At 37.6% G+C, this 17,385-nt stretch overlaps 7 protein-coding genes across 11 annotated transcripts; 2 read left to right on the top strand and 5 right to left on the bottom strand.

The window, feature by feature from the left end:
* Nucleotides 1–10: 10 nt before the first annotated feature.
* Nucleotides 11–1,621, bottom strand: LOC108052396 (RIP-like protein). Of its 2 annotated transcripts, XM_017134787.2 has the most exons (5): nt 1,501–1,601; nt 1,095–1,170; nt 832–1,042; nt 706–771; nt 11–644 (listed from the first exon to the last, which is right to left on the bottom strand). In XM_017134787.2, exons 3-5 carry the CDS (start codon nt 952–954, stop codon nt 240–242), a joined length of 594 nt encoding a protein of 197 aa, XP_016990276.1. In that variant the 5' UTR covers nt 955–1,042; nt 1,095–1,170; nt 1,501–1,601; the 3' UTR covers nt 11–239. The 2 variants fall into 2 exon arrangements, with proteins under 2 accessions (XP_016990276.1, XP_016990274.1); XM_017134785.2 differs by lacking the exon at nt 1,095–1,170 and having other exon boundaries at nt 1,501–1,621.
* A 54-nt stretch (nt 1,622–1,675) lies between these two features.
* On the top strand, nt 1,676–2,778 carry LOC108052395 (60S ribosomal protein L7). The gene is made up of 3 exons (XM_017134784.2): nt 1,676–1,794; nt 1,876–2,174; nt 2,230–2,778. Exons 2-3 carry the CDS (start codon nt 1,876–1,878, stop codon nt 2,687–2,689), a joined length of 759 nt encoding a protein of 252 aa, XP_016990273.1. The 5' UTR covers nt 1,676–1,794; the 3' UTR covers nt 2,690–2,778.
* An 850-nt stretch (nt 2,779–3,628) lies between these two features.
* LOC108043565 (MAPK regulated corepressor interacting protein 2) lies at nt 3,629–6,057 on the bottom strand. The gene is made up of 3 exons (XM_044459862.1): nt 5,920–6,057; nt 5,003–5,273; nt 3,629–4,137 (listed from the first exon to the last, which is right to left on the bottom strand). The coding sequence occupies exons 1-3, from the start codon at nt 5,934–5,936 to the stop codon at nt 3,988–3,990; spliced, it is 438 nt and encodes a 145-aa protein (XP_044315797.1). The 5' UTR covers nt 5,937–6,057; the 3' UTR covers nt 3,629–3,987.
* A 788-nt stretch (nt 6,058–6,845) lies between these two features.
* Nucleotides 6,846–8,989, bottom strand: LOC108041836 (sorting nexin-17). The gene has a single exon (XM_017119879.2). The coding sequence runs from the start codon at nt 8,821–8,823 to the stop codon at nt 7,366–7,368; it is 1,458 nt and encodes a 485-aa protein (XP_016975368.2). The 5' UTR covers nt 8,824–8,989; the 3' UTR covers nt 6,846–7,365.
* Nucleotides 8,990–9,544: 555 nt separating this feature from the next.
* LOC108041834 (alpha-N-acetylgalactosaminidase) lies at nt 9,545–12,207 on the bottom strand. 3 transcript variants are annotated; one of them, XM_017119876.2, is made up of 6 exons: nt 12,100–12,207; nt 11,155–11,312; nt 10,899–11,073; nt 10,284–10,715; nt 9,858–10,220; nt 9,545–9,741 (listed from the first exon to the last, which is right to left on the bottom strand). In XM_017119876.2, exons 2-6 carry the CDS (start codon nt 11,304–11,306, stop codon nt 9,622–9,624), a joined length of 1,242 nt encoding a protein of 413 aa, XP_016975365.2. In that variant the 5' UTR covers nt 11,307–11,312; nt 12,100–12,207; the 3' UTR covers nt 9,545–9,621. The 3 variants fall into 3 exon arrangements, with proteins under 3 accessions (XP_016975365.2, XP_016975364.2, XP_016975366.2); XM_017119875.2 differs by lacking the exon at nt 12,100–12,207 and adding an exon at nt 12,006–12,075; XM_017119877.2 differs by lacking the exon at nt 12,100–12,207 and adding an exon at nt 11,409–11,442.
* Nucleotides 12,208–12,808: 601 nt separating this feature from the next.
* LOC108041835 lies at nt 12,809–13,498 on the bottom strand. Its single transcript, XM_017119878.2, has 2 exons — nt 13,058–13,498; nt 12,809–12,983 (listed from the first exon to the last, which is right to left on the bottom strand). Exons 1-2 carry the CDS (start codon nt 13,434–13,436, stop codon nt 12,811–12,813), a joined length of 552 nt encoding a protein of 183 aa, XP_016975367.1. The 5' UTR covers nt 13,437–13,498; the 3' UTR covers nt 12,809–12,810.
* Nucleotides 13,499–13,924: 426 nt separating this feature from the next.
* LOC108041833 (ATP-dependent RNA helicase DHX33) lies at nt 13,925–16,772 on the top strand. 2 transcript variants are annotated; one of them, XM_017119871.2, is made up of 5 exons: nt 13,925–14,023; nt 14,126–14,991; nt 15,376–15,451; nt 15,514–16,296; nt 16,363–16,772. In XM_017119871.2, the coding sequence occupies exons 2-5, from the start codon at nt 14,150–14,152 to the stop codon at nt 16,744–16,746; spliced, it is 2,085 nt and encodes a 694-aa protein (XP_016975360.2). In that variant the 5' UTR covers nt 13,925–14,023; nt 14,126–14,149; the 3' UTR covers nt 16,747–16,772. The 2 variants fall into 2 exon arrangements, with proteins under 2 accessions (XP_016975360.2, XP_016975361.2); XM_017119872.2 differs by having other exon boundaries at nt 13,939–14,047.
* The last annotated feature ends 613 nt before the right edge of the window (nt 16,773–17,385 follow it).

Here is a 17,385-nt window from a genome sequence, read left to right as displayed (position 1 = left end):
AACTCGTATGTATGGCACTTTTTTTTAGAATGTTTTTAAGATTTTCTAATATATTAAGATTTTTTTTTAGTATTGAATGAAAATAGATCTAAGTGGATCACTGGTTATAATAAGGACAGATGTTTTAGTAGAATACAAAAAATCGAATTATGTTTAACTTAGCTAACAATTAATTAAGATGAGAAATTCGTATACTATACTAGACGTAGCCAGCGATCGAAACAACAACTTAAGATTACCTAAACGGAGGAGAAGTAGTCGCAGCTGCCGCACATGTTGTAAAGGTGTCCCGAAGAAGGTTCGATAAAGAATCGCAGGGCCTGAGTGCACTGGAGCTCATGGCTAGCGATTTGCTGTTGCAGCAGTTCCTGTAATTGTTCCCCATTTGCCGAGTGTTCAAACTGGATGCCACACTCGCAAGTAAAGGCACCTTTGAGGCGTTGCAGGCTTTTTATCTGACAAACTGGACACAGAACGTCCTTCTGCTTCTGATCAGGTTCCACGTACAAGGTTTCCACGTTCTTTTCACCCAGGGCATACCACTCATTCACATCCGAGAGTAGCTCGTCCAGGATGAGCTGTTCCAGCTCAAGATCCGCTTCAAACTCACTGAGTTCCAGACGAAGGATATCCCTGAGTTCTGACTGAATAGAGAGATAGTTAAGGGTTATATATGGGTAGGTCATTGGGAATCTTTTAACCTACCAATTGTATTTCGCGATTGGCGTCCGTGCACTTATTCCTGGTTTCTATTATGCGCTTGCGGTACTTCTGTTAAGATCAATAAGGTTTGGTTATTAAAATTGAAATAGGGTTTACTAGGTTTCTTACCTCGCGCAGAATTTCGCGTAGCTTTGGCATTTGCATGCCCATTCGCTGCCTTTTGGCCACATCTTGGGCATGCCGCTTTTGCTCAACGGAAGTGTGATAAACAGGGTTTTGAGTGGAATTCATCTTGGCTAACTATTGAGTAAAAAATGTGTTTTTGACTTGTTTGGTCAATTAGATAAGCTCTCGGCAGTTTGTATGGAATACAAATTATCTGAAATACACAAAAACATAATTATAGCAAGAGTGCAAATTCAATAACCTACCTCAAAATTCTTTAAATGAATACGAAATCAGTAAATTGCTTCTAGCTTGTATTTATTCATTAAAGGAAAAGAAACACTGAAATTGGTTGAAAAGCAATTAAATTGTTGGCAGCAAACCAGACGTTTATAAAATTACTTAAATTTTAGAAAACTAAAAGTTTATAGTTATTGTAGTAAGCTGCATTATTGAATACAAAAACAAGGAAATACAGGTTTAGCAAATAAACACACTACATTGTTGGCAAAACACCAAGATCAGTAGAAATTTTATAAAATTACTTCAACTTTAGCGCATTACAAATATTATTCGGCGGACAAGTTACTGAAAATCTAGGTATTCCAATAGCATAAACTGTTTTGAAGCTATATATAAAATTTGGTAGACTTTATCAGTTTGAAAACTTACTCAATGCTCTTGAATTGTTACAAACAATCGAGGGAAAATAAGAAAACTTTCTGAATTCCCTAATTTTCGCGCAATCTCCTGTTGATCCGCCAAAGGCTAGAGATGGTACTTATTCGATAACCGCCATTCGTACTAGTGTGACCGCTCCCCTGATGGCCCTCGTGTCACGATTCGCAGCGATATGCAACACTAAACGCAGGGTTGCATTGATTTGACAGCTCGTACATGGCGTAGCCAACGTTTCCGGTCTTTCTTTCCCTTTCTTTTACCAGCGTGTGTAGTGACCAGTAAAAGGTTAGTGCTCTATTTTCCAAAAAAATACACTCGAACTTGAGAGGAAACCACTCAAATGGAACTGTTTTCTGCCGCCCACAGATGCCTGCTCCGGTCGCCAAGAAACCAGCAGCGAAAAAGCTGCCCGCCGTGCCGGAATCGAAGCTGAAATTCAGCAAGAAACAAATCACCAAGCGGGTGGCGGAGTCGAAACGTCGCCTTAAGAAGGCCGCCGTGATTGCCCTGCGCAAGAAGGAGAATCTGGTGCGCGCTGAGAAGTACCAGAATGAGTACATCAAGGCTGATCAGCGGGAGATCAAGCTGCGCCGCTTGGCCAAGAAGCGCAACCAGTTCTACGTGCCCGCCGAGGCCAAGTTGGCCTTTGTGGTCCGTATCCGCGGGTGAGTAATGCGGATGCAATCTCCTCCAGCTGCTCTAATCCCCGACCCTCTACAGTATCAACAAGGTTGCCCCCAAGGTCCGTAAGGTTCTGCAGCTGTTCCGTTTGAGGCAGATCAACAACGGCGTGTTCATCAAGCTGAACAAGGCCACCATCAACATGCTGCGCATCGCCGAGCCCTACATCACCTGGGGCTACCCCAACCTCAAGTCCGTGCGGGAGTTGGTCTACAAGCGCGGATTCGTGAAGCACAGCCGCCAGCGCGTGCCCATCACCGACAACTTCGTCATCGAGAGGAAGCTCCGCCAGGCGCACAACATTCAGTGCGTGGAGGACCTCGTCCATGAGATCTTCACCGTGGGGCCCAACTTCAAGTACGCCTCCAACTTCCTGTGGCCCTTCAAGCTCAACACGCCCACCGGCGGCTGGCGCAAGAAGGCTAACCATTACGTGAACGGCGGAGACTTCGGCAACCGCGAGGACCAGATCAACCGTCTGCTGCGCAAGATGGTCTAAACGATCCATTTTATCCATTTGCTGATAGGACAAAAGCTGCGGTTCGATGTAAACAGTGAGAGAAAATAAAAGTTACTTTTATAAACCCACGAATTGCCGTTCAGTACAAAAACGCAGTGTTTTCGCTTCAAGGAGGTGATGGTAATTATGTGTGAAGAACTCGTTTAAGAGATAAATTGCAAATGATGAGTGAAGTAGTCGTGTTTAAGATGTCAGGATGAGGCTTCGTTCTAGAGCTGAATTTTGGTCACAATATGGCTGATTATCTAAAGTTCCAAACTCGAGCAAATTTAATCAAGAACAACTATTTGTTTACATAAAGTTTAATTTCACTTTGGAAAAAGAGCACGTTTAAATACTGAAAATCCTTTAACGACAAAGCTAATAACTCAAAAATGATTGGTGGAAATTTATCTGAGTTTGCCATTTATGTTTTCACTATTAAGAGAGAAGCTCAGTCCATTGTCCGCTAAATTTTCGATCGTTCCTATAGCAAACTCTATAATAAATTGGTCTGATCTTTTTAAAATTAAATGTCGCCTTTACTGAGCTACAAACTTTTGACTGAAATTATAATATCCTCGGCAGGGGTATACAAATGTTAAGGTTTACATTTATTTAATGTATTCAACTATTACTTCATATGCATCTTAAAGTATATTAACAATTGTTTTGAATATTTTGCACTTCACAAATTTGAACAATTATATTTTCTTTTTGATTAAACTCAAATCGATTGTAATTAAAGTTTTTGAATTTATTATTAATGAAAAACAAAAGAGCAAGTTATTGAAACAAATATTTATAAAAATACCGCCCTTTAATAATTTACTGATCCAATTATTAGCTAGGCAGTTTTTCCATTTGGGTTTACTAAAATAGATTCATCTTTTAAGCCGCATTCTTGCAACACTTTCCCCCAAAAAATAATACACAGGATTGTTTTAAATTTTTCTACGCTCTAGATTGTTTATTGTTGTTCTGGTCAAATTTTAAGCGCGCGTAATGCACAACACTTAAATGCAGATAGCATGCTAGAATTAGGGTGCCCATGGTGGAAAATTGTTAGCCAATCGTCGTTTTATTGAATACATCATTTGCCTTTCAGCTGGCAGTGGATTTTAATAAAATTTTTACACATAATGGTCCAAAGCAGGTCGCAAACAAACATAAATGTAAATTCCAATCGCATGGAAATTAGTCAATAATCGGGGGAACTGGCACCCTTTTAAATGTATAATTTAATTAATTGTTACCACATGAAGCACATGCCGTTGTCCGCTGTAAGATTCCCGTTTTTACTGGTGTCCGCCAGCCTGTGTGGCAGTCACGTGCATGTTCTGCACCAGGCGCTGGCCCCAGTACTCCTCCAAATCGAATGGCTTGAAGTTTTTCAGCTGATTATCAGATTCGTTGCAGTAGATCACAGGTGGTCCCTGTTCATTAACCTGGAGAAGATGCAAAGCATGAAAAGCAGCCGAAAAATTCCGCCAGGGACCGCAATCTTTAATGGTTTTATTTTATAGTTATGTATATTTAAAAAATATCCTTTATTATTTTGTGAAGGATTTTCCGTTGCCTTAAGTAATAATCTTAGCAAAGTTACAAGGTGAAGTAGTTAAAATATTTTGAAAAAATTTTCAAGCCCGTTTTGGTTACACTTTTACGTTTCATTAAAAAATTGTTTTAAAACAATGACTTTATTCAAGTTATTTTGTAATGTATATTTTTTTTTATTGAAGTCTGTTGTTGACCATTTTGTCAAAAAGTAATAAGCCCTAGAAACAAAATTTAATCGAGGTAAGTAAAAAATGGAATGGAAAAAGCTAGGTCCCAAGCCTGAACCTAGAACTAAATCTAAAAACTTCGTTGAAATATAATTCGAGTCAAAAACTGTTTTTTAGGAAGTATATAAAATGATAAAACCATTACAGTTTTATTATATTCAATTTAAAAGTTTCTTTTGTAAACCAAAAGGTGTTAGAATTATAAGATCCAACATACATCATTTATTGAAATATAGATATATTACGGGTTAAAACCAAATACTCAAATAGAGTGAATTCTAATATATCGTGTTAATTATGGATGCAGAAAATACATGAGTTATTTCAAAATACCTGACCTTTGTTGAAGGCGGAAAATATTTGAAAGGAACTATAGAAAATTCGTATATTTTTAAGAGATCAAAATTGAAACTGTGATTGTCCGACTAACTCATTTTTTCAAACGGTCCCCCTTTTTTTTGCGGGCAAAAAGCGGAGCAGAGTGACAAGTAAATAAACTTCTGGTTCCGAATTTTCGGGGCCTTACCTTGTTCCATGCCTCCCGAATGTATCGGATCAGTTCGTCGTGCTGCGAGATAGGGAGGCTCTGTTGTTGTTGTTGTTGTTGCCCGGCGGCGGTCGCATAAAGCGCATTGCTGTTGTTGTGAGTGCCGACGAACGACGAGTTTCCGGCGCTGTGGTTGGTGTATCCCGGTGAATTGGACGCCCCCGCCGCCGAGTTGTTATTGTGGTGATGGTGGTAGCTGTGCGGCGGATTGTGCCCGCTATTCTGCCGTCTTATGTTGTAGGGGTAGCGTCTATAATGTAAGAACATTAAATATCCGGTTAATATAGAATCGCGAGTACGAATTACCCATACTCACTGGTTTGTTACAAAATATGAAGAACCCAAACTTAAACTTGGTGTCCCAAAAACCTATCTAGTTTTTACTGAACGATTTCAAAACCAACCGAAAATAAGTCTTTAGACAGTGTTCATCACATTTAAAGAAATATTTTGAAACACGATAGAAAACTCATAATAATACATAAGGAAAACAAAAAGATTTTAAAAAACATTTATCTTTCATATGTGAGTTTCACAGAGTTTTGCAATTTTAAACGACGTGGACAAATTTTTAAACAAAATAAACAGCATCAATATCAAATCCATATTCTTTAGTCAATATAGTTTGAGATCTTTACGTTTATAGGGACAGAATCGGGTATTGATTCTAATTAATATTAAATACATATAAGTTTATTACAATCTTATGCACGAATAACATTTTCATTATAATAATAACGGGTATTAAAAGGAAGATCGGACATACAGACGTGCCATGTATATACCCGTGGATGTGCGTATGTGTGTAAACACTGCCTTTTGTCGTCCCACGCACACAGGCTCAAGACGAGCGAAAGTCTCGATTGTTGAACCTTTGTTGTGATCCCGTTACTTACCCGTTATTGCGATCCATATTGCCAGGTCCTTATATGAAATTCAACTCCCCAAATCGTCTTGTTTATCACCGAAAAGTTATTTATATTCCGTACAAATCTTTTCTCTTTAGCAGCAGTGTGACCTTAGCTGGTTCGTTCAAATATACCAAAGCTTATACTAAAAGTTGTATTCTATTAGGAATACCCTTTGCATTTTAAAAATCGTACCAGTTCATTTTAGTGATTGTGTCCGCTATTTATTGGACAACGATTTTTAGTATTGGGGCATATAAAAATTGTTGTTTACTAAAAAATTTGAAGTTTGCCTTTTATAAGTTAAGTTATTTAAATTTGTATAAATAACTTAACATTTAATTTACGTTAAAACCGTTAATTCGAATCATTGTCAAGTATAGGAAACATATTGAACACTATCCCGCAACTTCAAGTAGCCCGATTTTTAATAAAATATTAGCAAACTTATGTGTTCAAATAGGTAATAGGAAAATTGGAGAATTTTTCAAATTCTACCTTTTTTACTATTATAATTATTTAAACAAACATTTTTTAAAACCTTAATTGTATGGATTCTTCTTAATCAACGTCCCAATTTTTTGTAATAAGTAAATTAATACACTACCGAAGCGTAAGCCATTGAGCATGCCTTTGGAATTAGTTCCAAAGATACAATTTAAACAAAAAAGTTATTTAAATATAAGACAAGTATGGAATTATTCTGTGAATAAATATCATCTGTAAATTTTACCACATATATAGCTTTCCTAGGCAGGCAACATAGTCGAATCGAGAACACCTTAAATAAATTCCTTCTCCTTTTTAAAGAACCCTTATCTACAAATAAAAATAGAATATAAACAACTAATTTGAGGAAATTCGTCACAACGTCCAAAAAATATTCGTCATTTATTTGGAAGTGAATCAACAGATAAGGGAATGTACATTTATTTTTGTTTAACGAAAAGTCCATTTTGACTTCTCATTCCATTTACCATAGTTATCAGTACATTTATTTTGTAAAATGCATAACATATTTTTTATCTATCCCTAAAATAAAGAAATGTTACGTACATACATATATTACAATACCAAAAATGATAAAAGAGTAAAAGGTTTCGTCAAAGTTCCATTTACAGATCATTTACAATAATTCAACATTTAGATATAAATAATCATGTTAAGACGTGTCATTTGTCTTGAGCATTCATTTCTTACACCACATTTTTGCACTGTTTTACGATTAAACAGAGGATACTGCATAAATCTTATTTAGGCTTCGTAACTTTTGCAAGTAGCAGAGAGATAGTGTCTTTGTATAACACACATATAAAATCTTTAACCTTAATTAAATGAGTTAAGCTGCTTCTGTATTTAAACTAGTTTGGCGGCCCTTTTCTCGGAAAAAGCAATCGGTTTTGGCAACTCACGGCAAGCATTCCCTTAGCACATTCATAGATCATCGTCCCCGATGCCTTCAAACGCCTCGTTAGACACCCTAGCTCCATTGTCAACGACGTCGTTGCGAAAGAACACAGCACCAAAAGTGCGGGAGGTCGTCATCCTAGGCTTGGATCTTGGAGCCGAATCCTCAGACAGAAACCTAACTGGCGGCGTTGTGGGCGCCGTGGACGTAGAACACGAGGAAGATGCCCACGTAGATGTGGAGCACGTTGAACTCGGCGTCGATGAGCACGATGTGACCGCCGTGAGCTCCTGTTCGTCGTCGCTGCCGGAATACGCTTTCCCGCCTTCTCCACGATGCAACAGTTCGTCGACCATTGCCTGCAGGCAAACGGACATCAGCATGGCCTGCTCGCTATTGATGGTTATCCAGCGCAGCGTCTGCTTGCCAATTAGATACTCGAAAGCTAGTTGGAGGTGCAAGGGCTGCAGACGCGATTCCAGTGTGTTGTGGGTGACGCTGACGCGCCACGACCGCATTCTAGTCACCCGGAACTTGGTCTCGTAGATCTTGGCGCCGCGTACCGTGCGCAGTCCTAACTCCTTGTTGCCAATGCTGACTAGCGCCATCGTATTTGGCTCAGGATAATCCACTTGCGCCTCATCAAACTGCAAACAACCATAGGAGGGCAACTGGCGCACCAGGTCCATGTACTCGCGCTGTCTTCCATGCGACTGCAGGCAGCTTAGCTGGTGGCCTTCGTTGGGCGAACAGATGACCACCCACTCGCGGCTTACATCCGCCACGGTCTGGTTGTACAGCAGATTCAGAGCCACCTTGCTCACAGTCAGCTTGGTATCTATATTCGAGTCCCAGTAGCAGGTACGGAGCAACAGCTCGCAGGGCTGTGTATGCAGACGAGTTATGTACGGCGACTCGAAGGGCATGAGGCGACGAACCAGGTGCAGTTCGTCGGATTTCCGCTGGCGTCGCACTAGAAATAGGCAGAAAAAGCGCACCAGCTCCTCGGGCAGCTGAAGGTCCTGACAGACGCTTCTCAGCAGAGCTCTGGCGTTCTGCTGCACGGAACAACTGACCAGGATGCGTTCACCTGCGGGACTCGTGTAGACCTGCACCTCCAGCTGTTGTTCCTCGCAATCGCTGGCCACCTGGCCTTCGGCGAGGGCCGAGTCCAGTTGGGCCCGCTGCAAGAACTGCTGCAGGTGGGCGGATCGGGCAAGACGGCCGTCCTGACCCACCGCCTGCAGGTACTGCTCCAGGGCACTGCGACGCGCTTCCAACTGGCCACTGGTCAGCGGCAGAAGACGCTTGGGCGGAAACGGCGGCAGGGGAACGCCCACACAGTGCCTGCGCAGCTGCTCGTTCAAGGAGTGCAGCTGCTTGTAGCGCAAGACGCTGTGATAGCAGCCGTTGATGTGTAGGTTGTAGGCCGTGTAGGTGGGCGAAGAGCCCATCTCCTGCGTGTCCGGTATGGAAAAGTGCATCCTGCTCTTGTGCGTCGGCGAGCGGCCTGCGGATCACACATGCATTGCTTCCCTGCTCTTCTGCCAAGTGCAGAAATTGGCGTGAATTCAATTAATTCAACTGCTGAATTTTTTCGCTCTACTAACACCACCGTTGCTGCGAGTGTGACCGTGATCACAGTGACGCAAAATGCCATAGGTGTAAAATATATTATAATATACAATTATATTTTGTAAATTGAGGGGGATTTCAAATCACTGAAAGGGATAATGGCGGAATCGTCCATAAGATTTTACCGTTCCAGAAATTCACATTCTTAACCACAAGTTTATGTACGTTATTAGCTGATTGTTTGTTCCGAGCGAACCGTATGCCTGCGGAACGATTGGGATATTTGCCATGCATACATACATATGTGGAACGTCAAATCTCTCTGAGCAGATTTTTTAAAGATGAATTTTAGCTATTAGAAATTTTTTTAAAATTCTTATCTCGCTCTTATTTTATTAAATGCCCGAGAAGGAGTTTAAACCTCCGAAACCCTCTCTACTAGATCTTATAAATATAGATATCCGGAATTTAAATTCAAATTGGTTACCGCCTCAAGAATCATGCTCTGGTTTTTCGAAATTGCACACCCTTGCCCCGATTTTAATTGTCTAATTTATAACGATTTTTAATGCAAGCCAATATTAAGTTGAAACTTAGTTCGAAACTGTAATAGTCAGTCGTGAACCACGGTAGGGGTGAATTAATATTTATTGACAAATTAGTATCAATTAGTGGTATTTTTAGGCGATCTCGTTTAACAAATTGTATTATAAGTCAGCTGGAAACTGAACCTCTCCTTTAAGCATAACCACTCCAGAGGGATTTACTTTTACTTTGATTTTGGTGTTGGGATATAAAACGCCGTAGTCAACATTTTCGTAGAGGTCCTGGAAGACAATGGTTTTACAAATAAAGAAATTGTGTATTTATTATCACCGATAATTGTTATAAAATGTTAAGATAAAATCAATAGTAAAAATGGGGAATGTTACTAAAAACATACCTCTACTCTATATCCAGAGTAATTAATAAGCCCAAGTTCCTTTAAAGTAACCGATATATCTGAAGGAGTTCCATCAGTTCTTCTGTTTACAAAGGCGATTGCATAAGAGTAAAAGTTTTGGTAAAGTGGTCCAATTGGTCTTGACCAAATCTCAATTCCTTTGTGTTTGTAAATTCGTCTTCCCTGAATACCAAGTGGATCTTGATCCACAGCAATTATTTTTCTATTTTGAAGAATATGTTTAAATTGCGGACGAATCGTCCTTAAATCTACTGACATCAAAAGTGGAGCAGCCAGAATTGACCAAATTGCGAATTGTGTTTTTGCTTGCTCATAACTTAGTCCAAAGTTTCCAATAATTAACTAAAATGTAAGAAGAAGTTAGACATAGTCAGATTACTTATCTTTTTGATAAGCAAAACCTACCATGTCAGGATCGTTCCAGTGCCCAGGCCCCGCATTAGGAGCTATTAAATCTTGATTATTACCATAATAATCGATAATATTTTCGACAGATGCCCAGGAGTCTTGGATGTCATCATAATTTCTCCAAAGGTTGCAATGAGTTTGAATTGCCGAATAGTTTGGCTGTATTCCAGCATATATTTGATATACAGGCCAGCTGCACGAATAGACCATTGATTTTCCGGTACCATTTAAAAGCCTTCCGAATGTCGAATAGCCCAGATCCATATCATATGGCAGTGCATAGCATCCATCTAACTTTACGTAGTCCACATTCCATTCCGCAAATTGAAGTGCATCCTTCTCTTCATAGCCAATAATTCCAGGATAACCTGCACAAGTGTAGTTACCATAGTCCTCATAAATTCCGAATTTTAGACCTCTCGAATGAATCTTAAAGAATGAATGTTAAATAAATAAGGATATCTAAAACGTTAATTTTATTTGTAACATGTTTGTTTGTTATACCAATATCCGAAACCGTAACTAAAATAATAAAAAGTATTCGAAATACCTATTCTGTTATCTACTAATTTTTCCCGGTTGTTGAAATAATTATCCATTTTCTATACTCACATAATCAGATAAAGCTTTGATTCCATTTGGAAAACGTTTGCGATCAGCCACCAATTTTCCTTCATGGCTGCGGTGCTTTTCTAACCAGCAATCATCAATATTAATATATTCATAGCCAACAGAAGCATATCCATCAGCGACGACAATATCAGTCATAGTTTGAAATAGCTGTTCACTAAAATAAGAGATTTGAGAAAAATAAAAAAACTATACAAAGACCAAATTTATAATATTTTATAACTTTGTATAAATTTACCTTATGCAATTATCAGGATCGTTTACGCAGTCAGTATTACATCGAAATCTTTCCCACGACAGCCATCCCATTGGGGGAGTTTTTGCAAGACCATTGTCTAGGCAGTTACACAAACTACTACTCAATAAAATTATCCAAACAATTGATAACATCGCTTTCTAAAATTAAAATTAAATTGAACAAAGCAGTGTAATGGATTATATAAATATTTATACAAATGTACAATTTAAATAAAATACATTGAATACATTTACTTTTTAAAGTATTCGTTTTGTTATTTTAAACCCGGAACCAAAGTGTAAAAAAAAATGTCAATACTCAAAAACAGGTTAAGTTCCGATCGTTCCGAAGAAAAACGTTGGACACATTGGAGACATTTCTATATATCTGTTTTCAAATTATTTTATTGATCTACTGATGGCCCCTATTATTCATTTTTCAATACTAATGAATTAAACTACCACTTTAAAAGAAATAATTTAATTTCGAGTAAAAAATTATTATAAAACGAGTATAAGTCTGGCAACGCTGTTTGAGTCAGGCTCACGGGTTCGTTGAACAATGGGTAATTTGAAGAGAGAAAAAAGAGAAAAAGGTCTGGGTCAGTAGAAGAGCAGAGCTCAGACTCTAAATATTGTTCTCACTCTATTGTACCCTGATATAATAACAACAAAGAAAGGAAGCCAGCATAATAACAATAACGTAATAAATTAATTCACAACATGTTGTTAAACAATATCAACATACACACGCCAGCATACAAACACGTTGATATTAAATATAATGTAAATTATGAAAGTCCAACTAATTCTTTATTCTGTGATAATTTAAAGTATTATACATTTACGTACTCTCTGCCAAGTTTAATTGTTGTCAATTTTATCCGTACGTACACTTAAAAGAAAAAAATAAACTAGTTTGTGAACAGAAATGTATAGTACATACCAATGATTTCTATTTGTATATTTGCACCGCAATTAAGTAATTGAGTTTTCCGCATTTGATCCGGTTTCTCAAGCAAATAAGAGCTTAAGTCGGGTTTCACGATTTTTGTTTAAATCATTAAATGGTAAAATAAGTTTTTAATGAGATAATAAAAGTTATTCAAAAAAATATCTAATATAATTTCAATATTAATCTTTTAATCTAGTTTTGAGAACCTGGCTGCGAATACTAAAAGCAAACTGTAGCAAATGCACCAATTAAGAACATAGATACATAAACATGTATAAAAATGTATATACTTGACATACATAAAAACTCTTTTAAAAACCAGTTGTTATCACCGATAGATAGACGTATGCTAATTGGTACTTTTGATGTTGGACTTGTACACATTCATATCAGGCTTCGTTTATTACTCCAATTAAACAAAATTTTTAAGCAAAACTATCCCACAGAAAATAGTTTTTGTTTTAATAAAAACTACGTATTTTTATTATTTATGACTAAGGATCAATATGATAATTGAAGATAACTGCTCAAATTTGTACATAAATAAAGTAAACATTTAAAAATAACAGTTTTATAATTTTTTAATAAACAAATGAGTTATCATATTCAATTTAAAAATTAAGTGGTTTTTTTTTTAAGAATGGATTATAAAGGATCTAAAATATTTACTCTAATTTGTAGGGGTTTAAAACACGTCTTTAACTAATAGATATCGATCAGCTTTATAAGATTCCTGTCTCGAATAAATTGACATTTCTGCTCATATTGTAGTAGCGATTCTTCCATCTTTAGATACTCAGAATTGATCATTTTATTGTTCTTTCTGATTTGAATTAGAAATTTATCCATGACCGAAGTATCTTCCTCTGAAAGAACTATAAAAGAAAGAATTTTTTTTTTAAACCAAATTAAGAATCTAATTATTTGTATCCATGTTTATATACATTACCTTCTTGGCTTTGTTGCATTATTGGCGGAGTTCCAGTCGAGATAGTTGACAAGTTCGAACGTCCAATTTTTTCACCGCTTTCTACGAACTGAGCGATTACATTTCGGAATTTCTCCGGTATAAGAAATAATCTATCAACGTTGCCCTTCTTGTAACACAGATAAGCACTTTTCATTTGAAACCATTTCCTTCTGATTTGAGTGGGAGACTTATTCGGGAATCCTCGCTTTTTCATCTGGTTGGCAATCTGAATAAATGTATATTGCGTGGTGCTCGTGGACAAGGCTCCTTGACAGTTGTTTACTTCCTTTATTAAGTCTAGCATACACTCTATTTCGGCGGTGATCCAAAAGTTTCTTTTAAGTTTTTCGGATTTCATTGTTCTGATAATTTTTTGAAACAAAATATTTTTTTGGATAATTGTGATTGTTGTTCTTTAAAAGAGTGTGACCGAATACTGAGAACTAAAACATGTTCTGCTAAGGTGGACACATAAAGTTGGCGGGCTTTAAAAATTCCCGCTAAATATCTAAAATATTTAATAAAATGATTAACTTGAAACAGAATAAAATATTCTTTGCTTGTCCTTAAAACTTAAAAATAATCTACAAATATTTATATATTTTAAAGAATCAACAAATACAGAAGGCGTTAAACCAAATACTAATTAAATCATAATTATAAGCTACTTTGGGCACTTCATTGGCAATTAAATTAAAAGATAAAAAGAATCTAGAGATTACTGAAAATACATTTCATTTTCAACATTTAGTGATTTGATTAATTTGAATCAGTTATTCAATATTTCAAACAATGTTTTGGTATATTTTGTTAAAAATACCTTGTATTTTATGGTCACATCTGACATGAACATGTGACAACCCTACCTTTATCCGCACGCCTGTTGCTTCTAATATAAAATATATTCCGAGACTAGTTTTTACTTAATAAAAATAGGTGGCAAAGGTAATTGAACATCAAACAACGAAAGTAATAAAATTGACACATTGTCAGTGAGAAATAAAAAAGATAAACGCTATTCTCTTCTTTGTTTACATTTTTCCCAAGAAACGTGCTGCGAGATTGTAAATAATGGACTCAAAATACTTGGCCACCAGCAAGCGAGATGCGGGGGGTCCTTCTCCAGTGAAATTCTCTATTAAACGGAAGTATGACTCGATGGCAAATAGTCCCGTTATTGAGAAGAAAACGCATGTGGCTCAAATAAAGCATCCGATGTCACCAGTTTTGCTGACCAGTAAAAGAACCTCAATCGAACAACTCCAGAAGTCCTTGCCCGTCTACAACTGCCGGCAGAGAATCCTAAAGGAATTGGAACTGAACGACACCGTGCTGATAATGAGTGAAACGGGATCCGGAAAGACCACTCAGATCCCGCAGTTCCTTCTCCAGGCTGGCTACGCAAAAAACGGGGTCATCGGAATAACGCAGCCACGAAGAGTGGCGGCGATAACTGTGGCGCGCCGAGTTGCTCAGGAATTATCCGGAAACATTGGCGATACGGTGGGCTATACGGTTCGATTCGAGGATTGCACCTCAAAGAACACAAAGATCCGCTTCGTAACTGACGGTGTGCTCCTCCGAGAGTCTATAAGGGATCGACTTTTGCTCAAATATTCTGTGATTATTCTGGACGAAGCCCACGAACGAACTGTAAATGCCGATCTGCTATTCGGGATAGTAAAAGATGCCCAGAAAGAGAGACGAAAGCAAAGATTGGCTAATCTAAAGGTTGTTGTTACCTCTGCCACGATGGATATCGATCATTTCGGAAAGTATTTCAATTGCAAAGGAATGTATCTGGAGGGCAGGACGTATCCCGTTCGTGTGATGCACGCCAAGGAGGAGCACGAAGATTATGTGCACACCGTCCTAGTAACTCTTTTTCACATTCACCGCACCACGCCGAGAAAGTAGGTACTATGATTAAGATAGAATATTTTAAGTTCTTTTATAGTGATGAACGCTAAATGTTCAAGTCCTTTTATTTAAAAAAATAAGAAAACAAATTGCAATAATTAATTTCAAAAATTGCTTTAATACTTTTTTAAATTGAAAAAAAGATATGAGCATTAAGGATATCTTGGAAGTACAATTTTTAAATTGATCCCCAAAATAACTCAAAATGCACAGAGTCGCTCTTTTAAAAAGGGCTGTTTAAGACGTAAAAATATAAAATTAAATTTATATTTTTTTTAATCACTCTTTTCGATCAAATTCTAATCGAATAAAAGAAAACCACTTTTTATTTGTGTTTTTTAATCCAATATACTAAATATTAGCATTTAATCTTACAGCCATGACGTTTTAATATTTCTAACAGGGCAAGAGGAAATTGAATCATTGGCCCATCAAATTCGCCAGCTTGCAAAGGTGAGTCCATTTTCAAACAAACAGATTACAAATCAATTAAAATAAGATCTTCATTATTTCAGATTGACATGACTGGAACTACAGATCTCCGTGTGTTCACGTTGTACGCTCAATTATCGCAGGGCAAACAATTGGAGTGTTTTTTACCGACACCGGTCAACGTCCGGAAAGTTATACTGGCCACAAATATAGCAGAAACCTCGATCACCATACCCGGCATTCGATGTGTTATCGATTGCGGATTTGTAAAAGAAAAATCATACAATACCTCCGACGGATTGGATGTCTTGAAGTCAGTGAGAGTTTCGCGGGCGCAAGCCTGGCAGAGATCAGGACGAGCAGGTCGCGATGCGGATGGAACTTGCTACCGGGCATATACAAAAAAAGAAATGGACTCGTTTACAGATGCTACTCAACCAGAAATCCTCAGAACGAACCCAACCTCAATGGTACTGCAACTTCTTGCTTTGGACATCGACTGCAATAATTTTGATTTTTTGGACGCTCCACTTGAAGAAGGACTAAGGAGTGCGTATAAAAGCTTGGATGCCCTTGGAGCTATTAAAAGTGGGTCGGTCTCACATATTACACCCTTGGGCCGGCAAATGGTGCAATATCCCTTGGATCCAAAATATTCAAAGTTATTGCTAACTGCCTCATCTTTTGGCTGCATGGAAGAAATTCTGAGCCTCGTGTCTGTGCTCTCAAGTGATCATGTTTTCGTTTCGAATAGCGACAAAAATGAAATAGCTACTTTAGCTCATGCTAAGTTTCAATCCAAGCATGGAGATCATTTAACGCTACTGAATGTATTTAATGCATTTTCAAAAACAGAGAAACCAAAGGTAAATTTACGGCAACAGGTTTTAAAAACTTGAGATATAATATTTTTTTATTGGTTTTCATTTCAGATGTGGTCTCACGACAATTATTTAAATTTGCGTAGCTTAACATACGCCCGGAATGTTCGTCGACAATTGGCGGAAATTAGCGAGCGACTAAATTTGGCCTTTAATAGTTCTGATGACATCGAAATGATAAAAAAATGCATTTTAAATGGATTTTTCGAAAATATTGCCGTATTGCAACGGGATGGATTTTATTTAACAGTTTCCGGGAACATCAGGGCCAAAATTCATCCGTCAAGTGTTCTGCATGGAAAGTACAAGCCAAGCTATATTCTCTTCACTGAAATAGTTCAGACGGAACAAACATTTCTACGCCAGGTCACGGAAATATCCTTTGAATGGATTACGGAGATTGTGCCGTTCGTTAAAAATATACCATCAAGATAAAATAAAGTTTAAAACTGTTGAAATTACTGGTTGTATTTTGCTTCCTTTTTGAAAAATTGTTTACTCTTGCAATGGTTTTTGATAGGCAATAACACCATTAAAACACAACATTTAAAAGGTTTGACAATTGGTTGGCCGTGTTTTTTTTAAGTAATTAAAAAGGTTACAATTTTTCCCAACAACTTTTTATATTTACGACAAAATCTGAATGAAACGCTCACAAGTTTTTATTTGTTGCAGGTTGTGTGTAAATCGGAAAGGGCTTGATCGGATTACTGTATCATATAGCTGCCTATGAATGATCAGACAATGATTGGAAAATTAAAAAAATTCATTGTTTTTAAAAACATGACCATACAAATCGAGGTATATATAGTTTTTATACCCTTGCAGAGGGTATTATAATTTTGGTCAGAAGTTTGTAACGCAGTGAAGGAGACGTTTCCGACCCCATAAAGTATATATATTCTTGATCAGGATCAATAGGGGAGTCGATATAGCCATGTCCGTCTGTCCGTCTGTCCGTCTGTCCGTCTGTCCGTCTGTCCGTCTGTCCGTCTGTCCGTCTGTTTCAATACCGTTTGCGAGCTCAGTTTAAAAGCTAGCGATCTGAAACTTTCACAATCGTCCTAAAACATG

The sequence above is a fragment of the Drosophila rhopaloa genome, unplaced genomic scaffold (genome assembly GCF_018152115.1).
Source record: "Drosophila rhopaloa isolate 14029-0021.01 unplaced genomic scaffold, ASM1815211v1 contig_2, whole genome shotgun sequence".
Taxonomy (NCBI): Eukaryota; Metazoa; Arthropoda; class Insecta; order Diptera; family Drosophilidae; genus Drosophila; species Drosophila rhopaloa.
The sequence above is the reverse complement of the archived record's forward strand: the minus strand, read 5'-3'. Positions and strand labels throughout refer to the sequence as shown.

What these genes read in the sequence shown, in the direction of transcription:
- LOC108052395 (XM_017134784.2), top strand. Translation starts at nt 1,876, where the DNA reads ATGCCTGCTCCGGTCGCCAAGAAACCAGCAGCGAAAAAGCTGCCCGCC. An exon ending in TTTGTGGTCCGTATCCGCGG is followed by an intron (nt 2,175 to 2,229) that starts GTGAGTAATGCG and finishes GACCCTCTACAG; the next exon opens with TATCAACAAGGTTGCCCCCA.
- LOC108043565 (XM_044459862.1), bottom strand. An exon ending in TTCGGGAGGCATGGAACAAG is followed by an intron (nt 4,138 to 5,002) that starts GTAAGGCCCCGA and finishes CATCTTCTCCAG; the next exon opens with GTTAATGAACAGGGACCACC.
- LOC108041836 (XM_017119879.2), bottom strand. Translation starts at nt 8,823, where the DNA reads ATGCACTTTTCCATACCGGACACGCAGGAGATGGGCTCTTCGCCCACC.
- LOC108041833 (XM_017119871.2), top strand. Translation starts at nt 14,150, where the DNA reads ATGGACTCAAAATACTTGGCCACCAGCAAGCGAGATGCGGGGGGTCCT. An exon ending in AAATTCGCCAGCTTGCAAAG is followed by an intron (nt 15,452 to 15,513) that starts GTGAGTCCATTT and finishes TCATTATTTCAG; the next exon opens with ATTGACATGACTGGAACTAC. An exon ending in CAAAAACAGAGAAACCAAAG is followed by an intron (nt 16,297 to 16,362) that starts GTAAATTTACGG and finishes TTTTCATTTCAG; the next exon opens with ATGTGGTCTCACGACAATTA.
- LOC108041834 (XM_017119876.2), bottom strand. Translation starts at nt 11,306, where the DNA reads ATGTTATCAATTGTTTGGATAATTTTATTGAGTAGTAGTTTGTGTAAC. An exon ending in TCAAAGCTTTATCTGATTAT is followed by an intron (nt 10,716 to 10,898) that starts GTGAGTATAGAA and finishes TCATTCTTTAAG; the next exon opens with ATTCATTCGAGAGGTCTAAA. An exon ending in ACTCTGGATATAGAGTAGAG is followed by an intron (nt 9,742 to 9,857) that starts GTATGTTTTTAG and finishes ATTGTCTTCCAG; the next exon opens with GACCTCTACGAAAATGTTGA.
- LOC108041835 (XM_017119878.2), bottom strand. Translation starts at nt 13,436, where the DNA reads ATGAAATCCGAAAAACTTAAAAGAAACTTTTGGATCACCGCCGAAATA. An exon ending in AATGCAACAAAGCCAAGAAG is followed by an intron (nt 12,984 to 13,057) that starts GTAATGTATATA and finishes TTTCTTTTATAG; the next exon opens with TTCTTTCAGAGGAAGATACT.
- LOC108052396 (XM_017134785.2), bottom strand. Translation starts at nt 954, where the DNA reads ATGAATTCCACTCAAAACCCTGTTTATCACACTTCCGTTGAGCAAAAG. An exon ending in TACGCGAAATTCTGCGCGAG is followed by an intron (nt 772 to 831) that starts GTAAGAAACCTA and finishes TGATCTTAACAG; the next exon opens with AAGTACCGCAAGCGCATAAT. An exon ending in CCAATCGCGAAATACAATTG is followed by an intron (nt 645 to 705) that starts GTAGGTTAAAAG and finishes CTCTCTATTCAG; the next exon opens with TCAGAACTCAGGGATATCCT.